A 23,491-nucleotide genomic window follows, 5' to 3' on the forward strand; every position below is an offset into this window, starting at 1 on the left:
AAATAAAGGAAAGGGAAGGGGAAAAAGAAATGGAACTATGGGCCTGAAAAAATATATCTTGGAAATTAAAAATAAAAGCAGGTAAAGCCAAAATTTTAAACTTCAACCAAATCCTCAATTAATTTAACAATTTTGGTTTTGAAAAGAAAAGTTGGCTGAATAGAACCCTAAACAAATATCACATGGGGAAAAGAAATGAAATAAAGATGAGAGTTTGTTTTGTTTTTTTAAATATAAAGTCAAGGTCGCAAACTGACATTTTAGCAGTTTTCAACTAAAGGGGAAAAGAAAGGAGGGGACAAAAAAAAATGGAAGTCAAATTAGTCTGACCAAAAATAAATGAAAAAAAGGGTCTCTATAGATATTTGTGTGTGTCCTTTTCCCCTTGTAGAAGGTAGCTAAGGCTCTTGAGTGGCTTCTAATAAATTCTCTCATGTCTTTGCGGATTATATCCACTTACCAAGCAAGAACTCCTCCTTTAGTAGGTAGGTAAGGTGTAAGAGAAAGGGAAGAGCGGGCAACGTGAGTCCATCATTAGAGTCGCAATTGACAAGAAAAAACACACACCTTTCTGCACATCCTCAAACTTGGCCCTGAACTTTGAGTTTTGGTTTTTTTTAGTGCCCTTGACAGGTGGGGGCATCAATTCTGTTTGGTTTTGTCATAAAGGGGACCTAACCTAGCCAACCTAATCAATCCCTTAGGGCCCAAGTTGGAGCAGGAAACCCTTGTGGAATATGCCAATGGCAGCTAGAGTATTGCATCTACTACCTAGGTGTGAATATCGAGGGGGCACGAGGGAGGGAGGATGCAAAACAGAGGGCTTTGGAATGAGCTTGGAGATTGGGCTTTGGGGTGACTGGGAATAAAGAGGGGCCCCCAGAACCCTGTCTAGGGCTGATCTAGGACCAATGAAGGAGTAAGGGAGGCGATGGAAAGCCAGCACTTGGGAAGGTGAGCACACTTTTAGAAGCAGGATGGTGGGCGGGGGGCAGGGGGCACGAGGGGCGGTTTCTTTAAATATTCAGACCTGCTGTGGCTGGGATGACACAGTAAGTTTGATGCTGGCCTCTGCCAGCAGTACCACGCTTAGCTGCGGATGGGAGGGACCCCTGCCCTGGGCCTCCTCCAGCGATAACCATCCCTATGGGATGAGAAATCTGGGGGACCAAGAAGGCACCCCCTTAAGACTACTGTCTGCCTCAACCACTCTCTGGATACCTGAGATCCCAGAATTCTCTGTTTAAATGACTCCTATGCTCCTTTCCAGGTCTCTGTAGGCCTCATCCATGGATCCATTCTCCTGCAGGGAGAGCATGCTTCAAGTGTCCACACTCCTAGGTCCAAAGGTAGCTATTTGGACAGAACTTGGATGTTCAGGCTGAGGGGTCTATATGCATGTGTGTAAGCCCCATCATGGTGCTCGATGTGCCAGATTCAGGGAGAGAAAGGGATAGTTCCGGGGCCAGATTCTCCCCCGACTGCTATGTCACATCCTGGCACTCTGAAATGGTCCAAGATTCTAAAATCATAACTAACTTTCAGATCATTTTGAAGGTATGTTTACCAAGATAACAGAACATATTTTATTAAGTTTGCTGACTTATTTATGAACATTTAGACATCTAATATATGGATCTTCTTCTATAACTTTGCTCTGACCTCACAAATGTTAGGGCAGGCTTCACCATAAAGAGCCTACTCTTTCTCCCAACTTTATCTTGTGCGTCTTGGCCCTAAAGGAGGGGGGACTTCTGGAATTTCTTAAGAACCATTTCTGCCTTCTCAGCAATTGGTCATGTGGGTGAAACACAGACACATTGGAACTGTGAGAATAGCATAACTCCAGCCCTCAGGATGTCAGCTCCTGGGGCCCGGGAGGCAGGGATTCCTTTGTAGATTCTCCCAGGAGGCTTTGCACACAGGCAAGGTGATAGTCTAGCTTTAGCAAGTTCTGTCCATCACAGCTGCCATTTTACCTGCATGGCACCTTGGATAGCTTTGCTTTGGGAGAAGGTACCTCAAAATAAGGTTGCTCTAGTGGAGTTTTTTAGAGTGAGACTTTTAAAACAACAATGTAAAGGCCCTGTTCCCATCCAGTCCTCCTATTTATTTGTCTTGTTTTGCGTTTTGGATGCCACATCTTTCTCAACTCTGGAGTTCAGTGGTAACACATGTATCTCCACCACCCCTGTCAGGAATATATCATGCCAGGCAACTAGACCCTGAGATCTGTGATCTCTGGCTTGGGCTTGGTACAAGAATGGGATCATGGAATCTTTGCCCCAGAGATGGTGAATGGTTGGTAGCCAGTGTGTTACAAGTGAATCCAGCAAGCCCATCTTGGAGGGAGCTAGGCTGGAAGAACTCAAGGACAGGGGCCTGTGAGTACAATAATTTTCATTATCTTGTGGTTTGCTACCTGGAGGCTGCCAGGCTGGGCCTTTCTCTCCCAGGTACTTGTTCCTAGTCTTGACTACGAATTTCATTTTTCCTGGTGCACCATGGATCCCCGTAGGCAAGGATTTCTTGAATGTGAGGCCTCTCCAGGCTAGTGGATATAGAAGGGGATCTGGCCTTGTTCATCTTCTCAACCCCACGCCCTGAGCTCACAGGGATACTTTCAGAGTATTACCACCTGCCTGCGACTTATCTACATGTAACTTGTGTGGTCAGAACTGATAAATCTATAAGGCATCATACTTTTCCATCATCACCAAAAAACAGGGATAAAGGCACTATTGAAATGTTCTCATTGGGTTAAATTTGGTGCCTGAAAATACCAACTTCTCCTGCATGTTTAAAAGTCCCATTTCTTTGAATGGATCTAAACTCTTTGACATGGATGAGAGTGTTTTTCATACCCCAGCCCTGCCTACTTCACAAATAGCATCTCTTCCACACCATCCCACCCCAGCCCCCATAACCTAAGCTGACTGATTCAGATTTGAGTTTTCTTGGTTCTGCCATCCCATCTTGTTCTAATCCCAGGCCATGTGCACTTGCCATTTCCTCTGCCTAGAATACTCCTCTCCTCCCCACTTCACATGGCTAAATTTATTCATCCTCCAGGTGTACTATCACCTCTTCTAGAAAGCCTTCTGTCATCCTCCAGACGAGGATAGCGCAATACTCTGTACTTCATTCATTCACTGAATCTTGAATTCACTCACTCATTCAAAAATGAATGTCATTTGTGTGCCACAGCCCTGTTCCTTAGTAGAGTAGTTGCTTATTTTATTGGCCGTCTCTCTGACTGGGTTTGGAGCTTGCTGACGGCAGGACCATGCCCAGTTCAATGTTGCTCCCCAGCATTCACCAGTGCCTGGCACAGAGTAGGCACTCAGTAAATTTTGTCTAATCAACAAGTTTGCTCTCAGGTCACTTGGAAGCCTCTGTGGGCCTGCGTGACTTAATTTATTGTAGAGACAACTGGGTGATCAGGCCCAGGTGGGATCCAGCTGGGTGTCTGCCAGCTTTGGGAATTTGAGAAGAAATCAGCCTCCATCACACTGGGAATCATTCTAGGAACCTTGGGAACCCCTGGCTGAAGCTTGGGGTCTCAAGACCAGCTTGGCTGGGTGTGTGAGCTTGAGAGAACCTCTAGAATCAAACATTTATTTTTATTGATATATAATAGATGTACATATTTTTGGAATATATGTGATATTTTGATACATTCACATAACGTGTAATGATCAGATCAGGATAATAGAGATAGATATCCATCATCTTAAACATTTATCTTTTCTTTATGCTAGGAGCATTCAAATTATTCTCTTCTAAGGCCGAGTGCAGTGACTTATGCCTGTAATTCCAACACTTTGGGAGGCCAAAGTGGGCAGATTACTTGAGGTCAGGAGTTCGAGACCAGGCTGGCCAACATGGCGACACTCTGCCTCTACCAAAAACTAAAAAAATTAGTCAGGTGTGGTGGCACGTGCCTGTAGTCCTAGCTACTTGGGAGGCTGAGGTGGGAGAGTCACTTGAACCTGGGAGGTGGAGGCTACAGTGAACCAAGATCACACCACTGCACTCCAGCCTGAGCCAAAAAAAATTATTCTCTTCTAGTTACTTGGAAATATACAGTAGATTATTGTTTACTAGAGCCACGCTACTGTGCTGTTGAACAGAAGGTCTTAGAAGAAAGTTTCCGGTCCAGACCCCTGGCAGAGAGAAAGAATGCTCCCTGTTCTTTCTCTTATTCCCCCTGATACTCCTCAGACCCAGGACCCTGAGAGGAAGCACACAGAGGCTCTGTACAGATTCTCAACAGCATAAGCTCCAGGCTTCAGGTGAGAAATTTCAGACCTGCAAAACCTTCCAGATGAAACAAGCTGTGCTGGGTCTTCTTACTTCTTATTCCACTCTCTGCTACTATGAGAGCTCAAGTTCAAAGACGGACTGAGTTCGGTCATCTGCATGTAACAAGGCTGCCAGCCTGCATAGTGACTTTGTTCCCATTAGGAAAAGGTACTCCTATAGAGATTGGAATGATGGTTACTAGAGACTGGGAAGGGTAGTGGGAAGTGGAGTATAAAATAGGCATGCTCGCTGGGTACAGAAATGCAATTAGAGAGAATAAATGAGATCTAGTATTTGGTAGCACATCAGGATGACTATAGTTAACAATAATTTTTTTTTTTTTTTTTTGAGACAGAGTCTCGCTCTGTCACCCAGGCTCACTGCAGACTTTGCCTCCTAGGTTCAACCAATTCTTCTTCTTCAGCCTCCCAGGTAGCTGGGATTACAGGTGCCTGCCACCAAGCCCGGGTAATTGTTTTTTGTAATTTTAGTAGAGACGGGGTTTTGCCATGTTGGCCAGGCTGGTCTTAAACTCCTGACCTCAGGTGATCTGTTCCATCTCAGCCTCCCAAAGTGCTGAGATTACAGGCATGAGCCACCGCACCCAGCAGAATGAGCAATAATTTATCTTATTTTATATTTAAATATATTAAACTTAGTTATTTTAAATTATCTTATATTTTAAAATAACTAAAAGAGTGTAATTGGAATGTTTCTAACACAAAGAAATGATACATGCTTGAGGTGATGGATGCACAATTACCCTGATTGGATCCTTACACAGTGTAAGCCTGTATGAAAACATCACATATACCCTGGAAATATATACATAAGAATTACATTTTTTTAAAGGAAAAAAAAAAAAAAAAAAGGTGCGCCTTATGGGTTAAGAATTAGAAAAAGCTGCCTTTTCTGGCCAGACAGATTAGAAAAGAGATAGTACACCTTTTTCTGGGCTGAAGCACTCCTGAATCTGTATTCAGAGCTTGGTAAATGGAGGGCAGGGGGTTTTGGATCTCCCAGTTGCTCTCCATGCTGGTCACCCTCTCAAAGGGCACAACCAGCATGACATCATGTCCCTAGCGGGTACATCTGGAATGAGTAAATCCTGTCACTCCATCTGGCCTGCTTAGAAGATTCCTCTGGCACAGAGGAGGTGGTAACCTGAAGACATTCATTCCTCCTTCTTTTCAGCTGAACTCTACTTGGTATTGTCTTTACAAGTCTTGCTGGGCTCTGTTTATCCTTCCAGGTGGTAGGAGCATTTTCACAAGGCCATCATCAGAGATGTTCAGATAGTTTAATGGTCTCCTAAACCCCAGACTCTACCTTGTCCAGAGCTCTCCATTCACTCCACATGAAGAGGAGGAAGGAAGACACACCTGAGGGAAGCCCAAGACAGGATGGGAGAGGTCTGACCGTGAAAGTGCAGAGGAGACATTAGAGTTGTGAGCTTCTGATGGGCTGACAATAGGGGCCTCTCATGGTCTTGCCTCTGCCCTTCCATCCCTGGGTATTGCCGTCCTAGTCAGCTACTCTTTCTGGCACATAAGGTGCAAAGAGTCACCGCCCTCCGACATTGATACAACAGGATGGTTCTCCTTTGCTTCTCTCTGCCTCCTTATTTATGTAATAGGCCTCTCATAATTCATCTTTGAAGAGCTCCTCTTCATGCATTGGGAGTTTCTCTCTGCGCATGCAACTGCTCTTTGTCCCAAGATACTTGTTAGCAAGAGCCACTCCAGATCCTCTGTCATCTGGTAATAATGCCCTCCAGGTACCCAGGACCCCCTTTTAAGAGCTGGAGACCTCACACCAGGGTTCTCTTCTTTGGTCAAATTTTACCTCTTCTTCCATCTCAGCCCTCACCCTCCATGATGTCTACATAAAAGCCTACTTTTGGGGTTATGGCATGAAAATCCAGCTTCTACAAGATCTACTTAATGATCAAGTGAAATAATGCCTGTCTAATCTGGATTCTTAGAAGTCGAGATGGAAAATGAGTGCCAATAACTTGAGAGGAGAAGGAACCTCTCTAGTGGAGTGTGGAAATGGTGTAGAGGAGAGAGGGAGCCAAAAAAAGATGCATTATCAAACCAGGTATTACAGTGGGCAGCGGATAATTAATTTTGGTGATGACACCCTGGGAACCAGTGTAGAACACGCACCCCAGAGTTAACCTCAACCAAGGAGTGAGGGAGCTGGGATATTCATACACCAGTTCCCCATCACTCACAGGTTGAAGGTTGAACACTGGAGCATAAATTCTTTAGTATGTCCAGACTGCCAAACAGGCAGAGAAAATAGGTTTTGGCAGCAGAGAATACCATCTGGAAGCTGGAAGTCAGCCATGTGCCCCGAAGTGCAGAGGGTGAGGATCTATATATGGACACTATCTGCTTCAATACCCCAGATCAACACTGGAAAACCGGTGAGCCGAAACCGGTGAGCCGAGTTATGCTTTGTTTCAGACATTCTTTCTTTAGCTCCCTTAGTATGTCGGAAGTAAATTGGAATTAACTGCCAACATTGGTAGAATGGGGAGGTTTCACATAACAACCCCATTTCCAGTTTCTGTTGAAAAATAAGATCTGGCAACACGGGGCCCGAATCCCTGACTGGCAAGAATCAGCTGAGAGTAATTACAGCTTCCCCTTTTAGATGGGGCATGAGATCTCCTGACCCCAAACCCATGAGATCATTGTACTCATATCTATTAGCTGCCTGGCCACCAAGACATCTAAGTTGGAGACCCTCTGTTTTAAAAGTTTGTTGCTACTCTGATCCCACTGTAAGCAACATAAACCCGGTACATTTTGTATGTTTCATGTCTTCCCTCCAGATCTGTGAAGGGAATTGCTCCATCTCTCCCATCTCAATCTGTTTAATCCCTCTTGGACTTTCGTCACTGAAAGGAACTGGGAGACCAGATCCATTAAACCATATCCAGACCTCAGAGTTATTATAAACTCCTTCTTTCTGAGTCAGGGTAGTCAGACTTTTAAAAATTTATCTAAAAAATTTTAAATACAGAATGCTTTTCATGAACTCAAGGCCACTGGGGGGAAGTGAGCAAATATTTCCCTTTTTACTCCCTCAACCCCCTCCAATGTGAAGCTCCAGTATCTCCTCTCTCTCTCTCTCTCCACTCCAAAGCTCGCCTCATCTCCTTCTTCCTTAATAGACTCAGTGTTCACATTCAGGTTTTTCTAATAAGTAATTAAATCCCCCCACCACGAACTCCAGCTCCCTGGCGTTTCACTGGGAGTCTCTCTCAGCCCTCCGGGGAAGCCGGCACTGCTATTTATTGTTTTTGTTTCAAATCATTATTTAATCAAGAACGGGGAAAAAAGGCAACCTCTCACTTACACTTCAAAATTTAATTTCAGCTGAATTCCGAGATCAAGAGGCAGCACGGCCTAATAGGTTACAAAAATACAATCAAGAAGAGAATTCCAATTAAACTGAACAAGTCCATTTACTGAGCTTCAAATGGCCCCATGGAGAGAGACGGCTATAAATTTTTTTTTTTCTTCTCTGCCATATGGGGGACTGGAAATTCTCATGTGAGTATGGAGCTGTATGGCAGAGCTTTTAGCTAGAGGGTTCTGGTTATTCCTAAAAAAAAAAAAAAAAAAAAGCTTTTGTTTCACAAAGACATTAAGTTTATTTTCCTTTCTGTTGTTCATCTTCCTTAGTGCACTAATTAGGAAGACAGCAAAGGAATGGATTCATTGACCTGGTGGGAGTTCATCTGGGAGGAGGAGGAGTTGGAGAAAGAGAAAGGAGACGTGCCGGGCATTGTGGGAAGATGACAAAGTCCTTTAGGGCTGGGGCTTTAGTCCATGGGGCTGTCCACTGCATTGAACCTTTGGTAGGCAGAGGTGGTCTGGCCTCCTTATTCTTTTCCTTAAGCAGGAGCCAGAGGGAATGACAGCTTCAGGCTCACCCTTTCTTTGAAGCCTCTCCTGAGGACCCCTTGCCCACCTGTACTCAGAAATCCCCACCTGGACCCAGTTAGACACATTTTCACCAGCCCAAATTGAAACCAAAAAAAGTAAGTTCAATATAATTAGTTTTTCATCCTGCTAAATACTTTCAATTTAAAGACTCATTTTTTTCTTCCAAGGTCATGTCTTTCCTACTTGTTCTAGTGGTAAAATCTGCCTTCAGTGATAGAAAATGGTGGTTTTCTTTTTTCTGTCTTTCCTTAGCAAAAGTAAAAGTTGACAAAGCTATGTCACCTCCCATTAAACAAAACAAAACAAAGCAAAACAAAACAAAACAAAACAAAAAACAAACAAAAAACCAATGGCCCAGAAAATCCCCAAATCTCATCTCATCCACGTTCTGTACTTTGGTTCCTCTCTTCTCTCAACTATGATGATGGTATTAAACGTTGGATGTTGAGTCTCCCAGCTGGGCAAGAGCTCAAAGGCTTTGCAGAACGTGCAAGCACCTGGACCAGGGGTCAGAAGGCCTGGGCCATCCAGATTCTCCCTCAGCCCCATTTTCCCTGTCTACAAAGTGGGAAGCATATTCCCATCTTGCCTTTCTCCTGGGGTTGGTGTGAAGTTCACCTGAGATCTTGGATGGATTCAGCTTTTTGAAGCTAGAGATACTCTGAGAACATCATATCTGGGTTTATTTGGGATAAGTTTAGTAAAGCTGCTATGATGACAAAAAATATTATGGCAACTAGCATACATTAAGGGTTATGTCCCAAGCATTGGGATAAATTTTTTCACATAGAGCATAAGCCACATGAGGGCAGGAGAATAGATGCTTCATGTTTATTTTTGAAATAAATGGATACCTTATCTTACTCCATCCTCATAACAATCCTATAAGTAGGTATGATTATTATTAGCCCAAGGCACCGATAAGGATACTGAGGCCCAAAGACATGAAATGGCACAGAGGAGGTCATGTAATTAAACACATGGACTCTGAGGTCAACATGGACCCTGGATTCAAACCCTAGCTTCTCTGTTGAATAGCTGCCTTTCACTTAATTTTTTTGGGCTGGGGTTTCCTTATCATAAAGTGGAGATATTCGGGGAAGCTCCATTGAAAAGCTATTATAAAAATAAATGCAATGATGATGATACATGTAAACCAATCGGCCTAGCACCTGGTGCATAGTAGGTGCTCAGTAGGCATTAGTTATTGCTGTCACCCAGGGTCTCACAGGGAGAGATCAAGAACTCCAGGGTGCCCAGATCTACTCCAAAGCTCATGTCTTAATCACATTGCCTCTTCCAGTTTACACATTTCATGAGATCCTCTTTTATGGACTACGAGTTCTGCTTTTATTCTTATTATTTTTGGTTTCGACATCTGTACAGGTTTTTGTTGACAGGCGTTAGCAACTATTGGCCCAGGCTGAAAGCAAGAGGAGGAAACAAGAAACCTGCCATTGTCTTTGGCCCAGCTCCAGTCTTGATCAGCCTCCTTCTAGATTCCCTCTCTGGTTATGATAGACTTGATAGAGAGCCCCATACCACAGGGAAAGGGCTTGGCTAATCCTTGGAGCCATGAGTCTCTCCATCATCCAATCCACCCTCCCATCATCCAGTCCACCCTCCATGCCAGCTATCAGGGTAAGCTTTCAAGGCACAAACTACAACTCATAACAGTTATGCTTTCTCGCAATTTGGTTACATTCCTAGGCACCAACACCTCACAGGGCCTATTTTCCCATCTTCAAAATGGTGATAATAATTGCACCTACTTCAAATAACTGTTTTAGGTATCAAATGAGGCAAAAATTATGTAAAGTATGTGACAGTGCCTGACACATAGTGGTGTTTTCCTCTCCCTCTGTCCATCAACCATTGCAACCCAATGAACTCCTATGCATCCTTCAAAGCCCAGTTCAAATAATCCTTTATTGGTAAAGTCTTCTCAGACATCAAGACAACATTGTCTGGCCCTTACTCTGCGCTTCCATGACACATTGTAGTTGCTTTCATCACTGCCAGGAGTGACATTCACAATATTCAATAACTAGTTGGTTGTGGGTACTGCCCCACCACAAAGCAAGCTGGCTTTGACGCTGAAGGAAAGTAGGTGTCACTTTTCAGTTTCAGGATTCTGAGAAGATCCAGAAAGTGCCAAGGAAGAGGAGGGATGGCTAGGTTGACTGGGGTTGGGTTAGGTAGTGACAGGGCCTATTTACCAACTGGCATGAAAATATTTGAATATTTTAACAACTGGAGAAGGTACTGGTACTCCTGACTCAATCCCAGCCCTAATTACAAAACAATCACACTATATTGCAGCATTCTTCTGACTACTAGACTGTGAGCCCCTGGAGTTCAGGAAGAGTAGTATTTTTTTTTTTTCTTTTTTACAATCTATCTGCCTCCCCAGTGTCTTGAACAGAGATGGTGGAGTGAAGATAAGGACCATGTGTGAGGCTGTGAAGGGTCTCTAAACTGTCTTGGGATTCTCTATTTGGATTTGGGTGCTGACCAAGCAAGAGAGCCTCAGGTCACCTTTAGCTCACCAACTAAGATTTCCATTAAGAACCAACCCCAAAATTTTCATATTCATATATGTAAATAAGTCCCTTGATATTATGCAACTGTCCTTGATTTTTTAAAAGAGTTGTGCATGTGAAATACCTGTAATCAAATATGGCATAGACAATCCTTCATGCTTGGGCTCCTCTTTACCTCCAGAGCCCATATCTTGCCCTGGAATTTTATCTGAACACTCAACTCTAATCTTTATTTTCCCCTTCGTTGGCTCACCCTTAGCTTTTCAGGTAATTGTTACCTTCTCTCCCCAACCCTAACCCTAATCCCAGTCCCCTCCCCTGTCTGCTAACCTTGTACCCCAATTAAGCATCTGAGCATCAATTGTTGTGCGTTGCCTTTAACTGTTTTTAACTTGTCTGTCTCCCTTCATTGGAAGGCACAGGCTATTTCTTTCTTAGTAATTGGATCCTGAGATAAGTCAGAGCCTGACCCTTTGTAGATGCTCCATAGGTGTTTGTAGACTTAAATGAATGATCAGACAGGTGATTCAATGAAAATGTACTGTTAGCTTTAACAGAGAGAAAAACTTGGGGCCAGGACCCTTGGAAAACCTTTGATCCAATCTGGAAATTTCTTCCATCTCTGCTTTTGTAATGGAGAAGATGAGAAAGGGCCATGCATGAGGAGCACTCAAAGAACCAGATCTGGGGCCATGTGATTCTTCCGGGAGCCAGGCAACCTTGAGTGGGGCAGGGTAGCCATTTGGGCTACAGCTACCATTTAGAATGGAAAGAAATTGGTCTGGGAAGCAGGGGCCCTGGCTCAAGTCGCAGCCTAGCCTGTGCCTGGAACTATACTACTATTACTACTACTACTACCACTACTATTACCACTGCTACTACTATTGTGGCTACTACTATCATCACTACTATTGCCACCACTACTATCACCACTGCTATTTCCACTATTACTTCTACTGCTGTTACTATCGCAAGCAGTAAGCATTATGCAGCATTTACTTCTTGCCTGTTATACTCTAAAACTTTTACTTACATTGTGTCATTGAATTCTCATAACATTCTTATGAGTTAGGTCTTATTGCTATCCTTGTTTTGCAGTTTTTGAGGAAACTGAGACACAGAAACTTGCTCAAGGAGCCACAGCTGGTAAGTGCAGCCAGGATCTGGAATGTTGTCATCATATTTTTTGTCAAGTTTTGCACCTGTGTCAAGTACTGGGCTCAAGAGCTGCCTTTTGAAGAAGAGACTGTTATTATCTCTATTATTACTATTATTATTTTTTACAGATGAGGAAACTACAGCTCAGAAATATTTAAGTAATTACTCCTATCTCAGGGATATGATGTGACCACAAATTCATAATCCCATGTTTTTAAACAACTCTGCCTTGCCATAGCCCATGTAAATAATTTCCCTTCTGTGAATCTCAGTTTCCTTTCTTAGTAATCAGAGCATTACACTAGCTGAGCTCTTAAGGCCTCTCTTATAGGTACAGGTGAACCCTGGCTTTTAGCTCTTCTGATAGGGCCAGGCTCATGAAGAACAGTGAGGCATTGTACCTCAAAGCCATCAAGAACCCGTGTGTTTTAGGAAAGCAAACTACCACTAGCCAATCTGGTAACCTCCCCAGCTTGTGTAGGTGGACAGACCTAGCTTTTTGTAACATCTTGACAGACATGTCTTGTTGGAAAACCATCCCAGACCTGTAAGAAAGTATAAGCCAGTTGCTTCCCAATGGCACTTTTTAGCTAGGGTCAATTGGGACCTCCAGATGGACCACCATGAATACCATGATCAGGGAGATTAGGCATCTTTTGCTAACTTAAAAACATTCCTCTACCTCTTCATGCTCATATTTCAAATTTATCTTTACCTTTGCCACAATCTGCCTGGGAGACAAGTGGGATAATCATGCCCATTTCTCAGGTGAGAAAGCTGAGGTTGAGAGGGGTAAAATGACAAGTCCAGCCAAAACAAGACTCAAATCCAAGCCTCTAGACTTTCTGTCATGCTGGAAAGACCCCTTTTTAGGATATTTGTGTGAGAAAGAGTACACAGGTGGGCATTTGCCATCTGCAAGGACTCAGTAACCACAGACATCTCTACCAAGAAGGGGTCTGGGGACAGTTGCAGATGGTTCCAGGTAGGCAGAGGATTTGGGTAAAACTAGACCTTAGTGATGCTAGGTGCCTTGACTGGTAAAGAAGTTTCCTGGAATGCACTGCAGATAATTATTGTGTCAACCAGGCCCAACTGTTGTCATTGCTTTCCCTTTCTTGACATCCCCACAAGGACCCCTGAACTTTTCCTTGCTTCCACCTCATCCTTCCTTAGGGAGCATCTACCTGAAATTTTCAAGTTCACATGTAGCTAGAGAAGACAGTCCCTTTCACAGCTGTCTGCTGCAATTGTAGACTATATCAATGTTGACTCTCTTCCTGTTAATCTGTCTGTCTCTTTAGAGTCTACAAAAGGCCTTCATGTACTTTATCTTATTGGATATTCCCAACAATCCCATACGGAAGTGGTATTTACTTCAAGTTTGCCAATGAGAAAATGGAGATTAAGTAATTTGCCCAAAGCCACACAGCTAGGAAGTGGCCACACTAGGACTGAATTCAGATCCATTTCTAAGTCTCTTGCTCATGGTGTCAAACTATCTGAAGTCAAAATTCCAGCTTGTCCTTGTTGACTTGGGGCAGCACTGCTTAATTCTATTCAATGCTCTGTTGCTAAATTGGATTAACTCTTGCCTTGCTCTGGGGCTTTACCCTAGCCCTTAACCTCTCTGAGCCTTGATTCTTCTTTCCCATCTGTAGAAGGGACTAGTGAGAACAGCTGTGACCTCAACTCCCAAGACCTTGTGTGGCTACATGAGAGGATGCAGTTCAAGAGCTATGACCTCCTTGGAAGAAAACTGTCATATAAATTCAAGGTCATGTTTATAGGTGAAATGAAATCCCAGCTGCCAACCAATGTTGCCATCCAGCTGGCATAAAAGATGCAGACTTCATGTAAAAGCTGGAGTGCCTCTGTTATGTCAAAGAGCCCTTCTTTTCCTTTCTCTCCCAAAAAACAAACAAACAAACAGAAAATCCTCCTATGGTATCTTAAACATGTCTTCCTACAGATATCACTCTGGAGACAAGTATTTATTTGTCAGCATTCTCCTGATAAAAGACTGGGTATTCAGTTTTTCTCCCCCTTCCCCCCCAATCCCCAAGCCAGTGTTGCCAAAGTCTGGTGAATGATCATTTGGTTCATCATTAATGAGGTCTGTAGCCAGTGGGATATTTTGTCAGAAATTGAATTAAAATGTATCATACACTGCCCTGAACTTGTGCCTCCATCTCCCCCAAGTGTCGTGGCCAAGGCTGGCAGAGGAGGCTGTGAAGAATACTTACTACACCCCTGGCTGACAGGTAGCCAAGCATCGGGAGGGGTTGATTGGGCGGGCGACTGGACTGGGCCTCAGGGCTGTCCTTGCAGAGGGTCTTGGAGCAGTGGCGGGAGTGCCTTCGGCGGGACTTCTGCCCTTCCTCAGGGGACCGGCCGCGGTGCCTGGGGATAGGGGAGAGAGACCTGAGGGTCTTTTGAAGGGGAGCATGGTAGGGAGATGGATGTGGGACCATCAGGATCTGAGGATGATAAAGTGTGTTTGGGGGTGTTTGTATATGTTCATATGTGATTTTGTTCCTGGGTATGTCTGCATGTGTGTGTATGAAAGCTGGACTGTGTGTATATCCATTTATTCATTAATTCATCCATTTAATCATCCATCCATCCATCCATCCATCCATCCATCCATCCATCCATCCAACCAAACATTTAGCCATCCATTTGTCTAAGCAGCCATCTATTCATCCATCTAACAAACCATCTGTCCATCATCCATCCATCAATCCAACCAACCATGTATCACCCATCCCTCCATCCTTTCATTTGTCTAAGAAACCATCTATCCATCCATCTAACCATCCATCCATCCATCCATCCATCCATCCATCCATCCATCCATCCATCCATTTGTCCACATAACCATTCATCCATTCATCCATCCACCTAACCATTCATCCATTCATCCATCCATCTACCTAACCAACAATCTATTCATCCATTTATCCACCTATCCATCCATCTATTCATTCCTTTATTTATTCATTCTCTCACTTGTTCATTTGACAAATACTACTTCATGTATCTGGAACTGCTTTGGGGTCTGAGGATGCAGCTTTAAAAACAGAAAAGGTCCCCATCCAGATTAGTTATTCAGTTTAATGTCACTTGTGTGCCTCCCTGATTGTCTGTCATGTGACTATGTGTATGTCTGGGTGTGTCCATCTGTGTTTCCATGTGTTTGTCTATAAATGTAACTGTGTATAACTGTGTGTCTTTGTGTATGTGACTTCGCCATCTGTGAAATAAAGACATCCTGTTGACTGTCACCCAAAACTTTGGTGAAAAAAAATGGCTGACAAAAATGACAGAGATGCCTTCTGCAAGTTTGTCACGTCTAGATCTGGCTGCTTGGTCTGCAGTGAAAACCAAAGGCATGTCTGACTTCTTAGAAAGGGTATGTTTGGACTCTGCATATCTCATTAGTTCTCTGAGCCACAGGAGTAATAAAAATAGCACATTATGGATTTGCACGGTGTGTATAAACCTGTCTTGAAGCAGTTTCATAGTTTTCCTTACAACTTGAAGACATAGACAGGGCAAGGTATTACTTTCCCATTTTACAGACGAGGGAGCCAAAACTCAGATATGTTTAGGGATCTGCCTGAGGTCAAACAGCCTGAAAGTGGCAGAGCAAGGGTCAGGGCAGTTTTTTGGCCCTCTAGGAACTAGTGCCTCTGGTTCATGCCCTGGAGTGCCTCTGACTGCTCTGTGGCTTGAAAATCACGTTTCTACTGAATGTGTAACCTGTGTGCCAGCTCTCAGTTTGCTTCCATTTCTGCTAGGAAGCTCCTCAGCTCATTGGCACTGGGAGCTCAGATGCCAACACCATCAGGAGGAGATGGGACAGCAGAGGAGGCCTGGGGTAGTGTATGTGATGTTAACCATTTATCTAACAGGTAAGTTGCTAGATCCTTGTATGATTCTCTGGCCCAGGCCAGTAGGGCTTAGTTGCCGAGAGATAAGTCAGCCTGGGGTGTAGGTGAAGTGCTCAGGCTGAGTCACACCAACTTGGCACCTATTCCAGCACTGCCGGACACTTCCTAGCTATGTGACCTCACTCAGATCCCTTTGCCCACCAAAAGGCAGTTGTCTCTGCTGTAACAGATCAGAGATGTGGTTTAGCTCATTTGGCCAACGTCCTCCAGAAAGAGGCCACCAGGAGTCCACCTGGGGTTGAACAAACATTGTTGTCACTCCTTGATACCATAGGGAAGTTTCAGGTGTCTCTGTAAGAGGGTGTTAGAAAGAATCCATTATAGGCTTTGGGCTGGTGATAGGTGGCTTGGGGAGCATTTACAGACCTGGAGCTTTGTTCAGAATTGGATGCTGCCAGGAAGTGGGGGTAATTCTGATTGGGTGTCTTCATCAATCTTATCCAGAAAGAGTGAGGACTAGACCGAGGCTAAGGCTGACTGCTGAGGAAGCAGCAGTCACTCATATTAGGCAGGGTAGAGAGATGCTTGGTCACTTTTGTGTTTTGTGCAGTGTTCTCATCTGGGCTCAGACTTGATTACAGAGGGGGCTTAGTTTTGTCTTGAGCAATCAGGGCTGCAGAGTGGCCTTGCTGGATGGTGATATTCTTGGAGATTGTTGATGTTCAGCAGAAACACCAAGGTCTAATCTTGATAGTAGGTACCAGGGGCCTCTTTCTGAAATGCTTCCCACACATCGCCTGGGGAGATTTAAAAATCTCACTGTTCTGGTCTCATCTCATCTGGATTAAATCAGAATGTTTAGAGGGTGGGATCCAGACATTGGCATCTTTTAAAACTTCCCAAGTGATTGAAAAGGGCAGCTGAAGTAGAGAAGCACTGGCATAGCACATGGTGTTATCAGAATGATAAGAGAGAAAATGTATTGAAACTTTTAGCACAGTGTCTGACACAGAGCAGGATTTGGGTAAATATTCCTCTCCTGCCTTCTCTTTCTCCTTCTCCCCCTTCTACGTTCTCCTTCTCCCTTTTCTTTTCTTTTCTTTCTTTTTTTTTTTTTGAGACAGACTTTCACTCTTGTCACCCAGGCTGGAGTGCAACAGCAGATCTCGGCTCACTGCAACCTCCATCTCCTGGGTTCAAGCGATTCTCCTGCCTCAGTCTCCCGAGTAGCTGGGATTACAGGCACCTACCACCACACCTGGCTATTTTTTGTATTTTTAATAGAGACGAGGTTTCACTATGTTGGCCAGGCTGATCACGAACTCCTGACCTCAGGTGATCCATCCACCTTGGCGCCCCAAAGTGCTGGGATTACAGGCGTGAGCCATTGCACCTGGCCCTTCCTCCCTTGTTCTATAGACATTCTGCTTTATTTGGGAAAAGTGGGGTCAGGGCAATGAAATTTTAAATCTCCCCTGATGATGTGAACAGAGAGTCAGGTGTGAGATGCATTTGAGAAAGAAAAAAGCAGCCCCTCACATCTGGAAGCTGGAGGTCTCAGTGTCCCCATTGAACATCAACAATTCCAAACACCAACAAAGCCCCAGTTCTGATTCTTGCTCTTCTCCTTCCCTTCCTGCTGCTTCTCATCAACAAGATGCCTTCTCAGGTTGGGACGACCAATGTATTAGCATAGAGAAGGTCCAGGTTAGGAGAAAACTGACTTGAAAAGGCATTAGAATGAATCTGCTACTTTGCACTGCTTGGTTTTACATAGTTTGCTTAACTTCTCTGTGCTTAGAGGGGTCCCTTAGTGAGAGTGCGAAGTCTAGAGCCATGCTCCCTGATTTCAATCCTGTCACTTAGTTGCTAAGAGACTAGCAAATTCCTTAACCACCCCCCCCCCCATGCCTCAGTTTTCTCATATTTAAAATGGGGATAACAATAATGCCCACTTCTTAGGGTTGTAGAGAGGATCCTGCAAGTGGATGCACAAAGAGCAGCTAGGGCCCGGCAAAGCGGCTCATGCCTGTAATTTTAACAGTTTGGGAGGCCGAGGCAGGCGGATCACCTGATGACATTTAAGAAAGCCCTTTGTAAAAAACTTGTTTTTTTGTTTTTTGAGACGGAGTCTTGCTCTGTCACGCAGGCTGGAATGCAGCGGCATGATCTCGGCTCACTGTAACCACTGTCTCCCGGGTTCAAGCGATTCTCCTGCCTCAGCCTCCGGAGTAACTGGAATTATAGGTGCCCACCACGACACCCAGCTAATTTTTTTGTATTTTTAGTAGAGACGGAGTTTCACCATGTTGGCCAGGCTGGTCTCGAACTTCTAATCTCGTAATTCGCCCACCTTGGCCTCTCAAAGTGCTGGGGTTACAGGCATGAGCCACCACGCCTGGCCTCTCCAGCCCTTTCTCTACAGGGAAGTGGTGCCAGCTGCTGAGTGCGAGGAAGGGGGCCAAACCCTGTGCTGGAAGTGTGGAGGCAAAGCTAGTGTTAACAGTGTCTTAGCCTGGGCTCGGCTGTGGCTGACAGAAGAGGATCCTGGGGCGAGGGGTTACCTGCTCTCACAGCTTGAGGGGCGGGACTCCGAGCTCTGGGACCGCGAGGGGCAGCGGTGGTGGCGGTGGCGGTGAGACTTTCGGGGCCGGCTTCGAGATCTTGGGGGGATGAGAAGGAACGAATCAGAGGAGAGGAGAGAGAGAGTAAAAAAGGGAGAGAGAGAGATTTGATCTTGTGACACCTGCTTTTCCCTTGCACTCAAGTCACCATCCCTCCCGAAGTTCTCCATCTCCCTCGACCCCATGCGTTAGTCCAGCTTCCTGCCTGGGTGTTGAGTGGAGGGTTCCGTAACCAATGGTGCTGAACATGGGTGAGCAGAAAGGGGTCCTCTGGAAGGAGTGTGGATGACTCAGGGTCCTCCCCGTTCCCCAGATGACACCCTGGGCAGAAAGTCACTTCCCTGTGTCTCCTCTGCATCACCCATGGCAGGTGCCTCAATGTCACAGAGCTTCAGGGGTCATTCAGGGAGCATAAATGTGTGAATCAGCCAAACACTAACACAATATCAAGTGGAGGCTTGAGTTAAAACAGAAGGAGCTGCTTTGCCTCCAGAATATTTGTGTGGTGACCCTCTGATTTTTCAAGTGAATGTGGAAATACAGATTTTTAGGTAAAATATTCTTATTTTAAACGGAAGCTCATTTTTTTAAAGGCACCTTTTTGGGCAAATGAAATACATTTGCAGAGTAAATTAGGCCTTTGGGCTGCCAATTTATAACCTCAGACCTGGAAAATTAAGTCCAGGTTCTTAGCATAGAATCAAAAGCCTTTCAGGATGGGCTACAAACCTCATCAAAAACAAAAATTAGAACAACAACAATTACTACCACTACCACTAACAATGGTGTTACTACAGGTTAGTTCAGCTACTTCTAAGTAGTAATAATTCAGAAATAGTAGTGGCAGTGGTAGTGGTAACTGAGGATATATAAAGGACGTCAATGGTTTGGGCCAAACAAGAAAGCCAGTGGGAGTTAGAGATGATTCTATTGGGACGTAACTTGGTTATCTCAACAAAGGACTCAGGGATTCTTCTAATGTAATCATCAGACCATATCCCTTCCCTGCTTAAAACTTTCCCATTGCTCTCATATTGAGTCCAAACTCTGATCCTGAATCTCAGGCAGCTTCAGGAGCTAGCCCTGGCCTAGTTCTCTGGCCTCACTGCTCATCTTCTTCTGCCCTGGCCTGGTGGGCTAAAGCAGCTCTGAACTGTATGTATGCTGGCTCACACATTTCCCAGTTCATGATGTCTTAGGGATGATGATGATAACGATGGTGATGACGACAGGTAACCCGCATATAACACATATTTCATGCCAGGCACTGTATTCTAAGCATTTTTCTTAAAGGGATTCATCTATTCTTCATAACAACCTACGAAGTAGGTTCTCTTATTATTCCCATTTTATAGATGAAGAAACTGAGGCACAGAGAGTTTAAACAACCTGCTTAACTTGTAGCCTAGAATGATTACTTCCCATGCTCACCTGCGGCTTGGACGCTGCCTCCCGTGGGAGGCCACCAAGCCCTTTTTCCAGTGCCTGTGTTCCCACAACGCCCAGGGTTTCATCTGCTGTGCCATGACCAGCCCTAAATCTGGCTCCTGTGAGCTCTTCAAGGCCAGGACAGTGTCTGGCTCATCTTTGTCCTTGGGCCCAGCACAGGGCCAGTCACCTAGTAGGGCCTCACTCATTAAGGGATGTTGAATGAAAGGAAGCTGACTCACTCCAGCAGCCACTTGCCTGGAAGCAGCCCTGACCATGGACTTGACAAGAATAAGCCATCATTTATCTTGAGGATGCCTTATTCTTCTTGCTTTTTTCTCTCCTGCCTCTTGTCTTTTGGCTTGCACAAGCTTTCTGATGCCCTGCTAGGAATTTCTGGGACTTATCCAGCTCTTGCCATCGGGGAGGGTGGCCACCTTGCTGCCCTTACGCAGGCAGTCCTTGTCTCAGTGATGGTCCTTTCTAGCGCTCTTGATGTCTGGGCCTAGCCCCTGACTCTGTGGCTGCCTACCCTGGGGCCCCACTGGTCAAGTGACACCGAGATTGCTGAGAACGCGTACTCTGTCTGTGCTTAGTGTGAAAGCACATTCAATACATGTGGCCAATAATTGTCTCTTGACTTGAGCTGAACAAATTCGATGATAAGGAAGTTCTTCCCTGAGCTAACTCAAGGATCTACTGCTTTCTTCTGGAGCATTCCCCAGGCCTCTGTGGTGGTGGCTGAAATGCCCTCCTTCGTGCTGACCTTGGGTGAAAAGACTGTTTGGGGCAGCAAAGCTGGGCACCCTCCCTCTGCATTCCTGCCTCCTCTTTTTTCTTCCTGGCAGCCGACTACCTTTCATCTTATTGTCTTTGATCCTCTCTTTAGAAGCTTCTTGGTGGGAGATAAAATATTAGTTGATTGGAAAACACATGCACTAACATTTGCAGGATATAAAGTAGGTAGGTTGTAACCAAATTTACTGTTAATTTGGCTGGGAACTGAACTCCACAGGCAGCAGTGGCTGATTTGAATTTCTACTACCAGCTATAAACTGTGAAACAGCTGGGGCCCCAAGACTGGAGCTAGGAGCTTCATTGACATCTCCACACTGTAAATTCAGCAGTCAGGACATGAATTCATACACATGCTCACACACGTGCACCCATGTGATCACACCCCCATGACCACTCATGCACAGGTAAAAACCCCCATACAACCCCTGTGCACAAAATGTACAGAGGTACTTACACAGTGCACACAGCACAGTGCATAGAATTCACTGTGTGTACCTGTGTACACCCATTCACGTTCATGCTCACACAACCAGACAAGAAATGCACTGCGTGAGGCGCACAAATAAGACCACACATGTTCCCAATTGGTATTACATTGTACCACAGTGTTCAAAAATTAAAAAATGTGCGATTCGACAATGTGCACACTAGATTGATACATACCTCATATAAATATACACCACAGTACACACAAATATACTCACAGGGGCATGCCAGGCAACACATACAACACTTCATGGCAACATAAACAAGCACGCATACACATACACATTATACTAGCACATGACCCAATGACTCATAATACTAAAACCTACAACACATGCAGTTATGCCTTCGTCCCTCTGCTCCTCCCCCCTCAGCTCCCTCCTCCTCCCCCCTCCCTCCCTTCCTTCCTTCCTTCCTTCCTCTCCACCTGCTCACCTCTCCCCCCTTTTCCCTGTTATTTGCACTCTAAGACTCTGGCTTTTAAGAAGCCCGAACCCCAACTCCTCAAACTGATGAGTACATTCCAGGTAGTATCTACTCACTGTTTCTTGTGCCTCTTCTCATCTCTTCTTTTGCTTTTTGGACTAGAGGAGCTAAACAAGAAATGGTCAATTAATTGAAAGATGCAAAATTCTAGTTAAAGATAAACAAGTAGTTAAAATGCTTAACACACAGTGTGAGATCCAGGCAGTTTTGGAATGGACACCGATCGTTGCCTCAGACTGGAAAATTCACTGCCAACAACATTTTCATGCAGCAAGTTTGGCTAGGGATACCGACGCACATACATACGTTGAGAATGGAGTATGGAGGATGCCAAGTTCAGCTTTGCTAGGTTAATAATAATGGCAGCAATAAAGGTAGTAATAACAATGTCTGCCATTTTTTGAGGCTTTAATTACAGGCTAGGCATTCTGTTGAATACCTGCTGTCAACAACTTCATTTTTTTCTCTTCGCGACCTAAGGGTGGAGGCACAATTTAATAAGTGCTCATTCTAAGTTGAACCTCAGATGGGCAAAGAAACTTGGTTAGGATTGCACAAGTGAGCTAGGATGTGGCCATGGATCCAAGACCATGCGTCCCCAGAGTCCCTGCTCTTGACTGCTGTTCAATCAACTTATAAGAGAAGTGAATGGAATATCCAGGAAGATATTTGAACTCCCATGGAGCTTGGTAGATTCTGAAATGGTCTGCCCATGCATATTCAAGTATCCAGGTTTAAATTATTTTTTTGAGTCATAGGGCGGGGGTCTGAGTACAATGGATAAGAATGACTTGGGGTCTCAGTGTAATCAAATAGAGATCAGGGAGGATCAACACACTATTTAGTAGTTTAAGCTAGACTGGTTGCAGAGGGTCACCAATAACCTATTATTGGCCCAGGACCTGGGAAGGGGAAATTTTATTTCATCTAACTATCTTACACCTTGAAGCTAGCCACAGGGTCTATCTTCATGTTGAGACTCACCCCAGGCAGTGGGAGAGCCAAGGACCTTGCTGACAGATCTGAATTCAATTGGACCCAAGAGCTGCCTCTGCTTCTTAGCTGCTGTGTGACATCAGGGTAGTTACCCATTCTCTCTAAAACCTGGTTTCTTCAGCCGTGAAATGGGGCCATTACTGAAGCTGCAGAGCTGAGTGGACAGATGAAATTGGCAACCAGTATCTACTTATTAAGTGAATAAATGATGGGGCTTTGCATTTTACAAATTGCTGTAGATGTGGTTATTGTTCTTTAAGAAGCCATCGTCGCTCTCCTTATCCTCTGTCTACAGATTTGGGTTTGAATTTCGGCTCCGATGCCTTCTGGTTCTATCTGTGGACATTCCTGTTACAATCTTTCTTAGTCTCAGTTTCCTCATCTGTCAAATGCGAACAATAATCATATCCACTGTGCAAGGTTGTGGTAGGGATTAATGAGAATTAAACACATCTACACATGGAAGGGACTTAGCTCAGGATCCAGTTTGGAGTGAGGACTCTGTAAGTAATAACTATTTGTGTTCACCCAAATGTGTCCAGTATAGGAAGACTTGGCCCTGTTCCTTGGCCGGATCTGGGAAAGTTTTGGTGGTGTGACAGGACCGATGTTTCCCTATGTGCCCCAGTTCAGGATTCCAACCAGTGGCAGGGGTAATGAGACATTCTGGGGTCGAGGTATCCATAGGGCTGGTCCAAGAGCAGCCACCTGGCCTGATGGAAGTCAAAAGTTGGCTTGGAATGCTCAGAAAAAAACAGATCAGACCTTCATTTTGGAGGAAACTGAGGCAGAGGAAGACAAAGGGGTCA

General features: G+C 44.7%; 1 protein-coding gene across 1 annotated transcript in view; it reads right to left on the reverse strand.

The window, feature by feature from the left end:
• The window catches only part of SRRM4 (serine/arginine repetitive matrix 4), a 178,830-nt gene that overhangs the window by 16,643 nt on the left and 138,696 nt on the right, over window positions 1-23,491 (reverse strand). Inside the window, exons 6-8 of the mRNA XM_017879080.1 lie at window positions 21,743-21,793; window positions 18,429-18,527; window positions 14,215-14,371 (exon numbers count right to left, since the gene is read on the reverse strand). Coding sequence (XP_017734569.1) covers window positions 14,215-14,371; window positions 18,429-18,527; window positions 21,743-21,793 — 307 coding nt within the window. The remainder of the gene's footprint in view (window positions 1-14,214; window positions 14,372-18,428; window positions 18,528-21,742; window positions 21,794-23,491) is intronic.

Source organism: Rhinopithecus bieti, unplaced genomic scaffold, assembly GCF_001698545.2.
Source record: "Rhinopithecus bieti isolate Rb0 unplaced genomic scaffold, ASM169854v2 scaffold_11938, whole genome shotgun sequence".
NCBI lineage: Eukaryota > Metazoa > Chordata > Mammalia > Primates > Cercopithecidae > Rhinopithecus > Rhinopithecus bieti.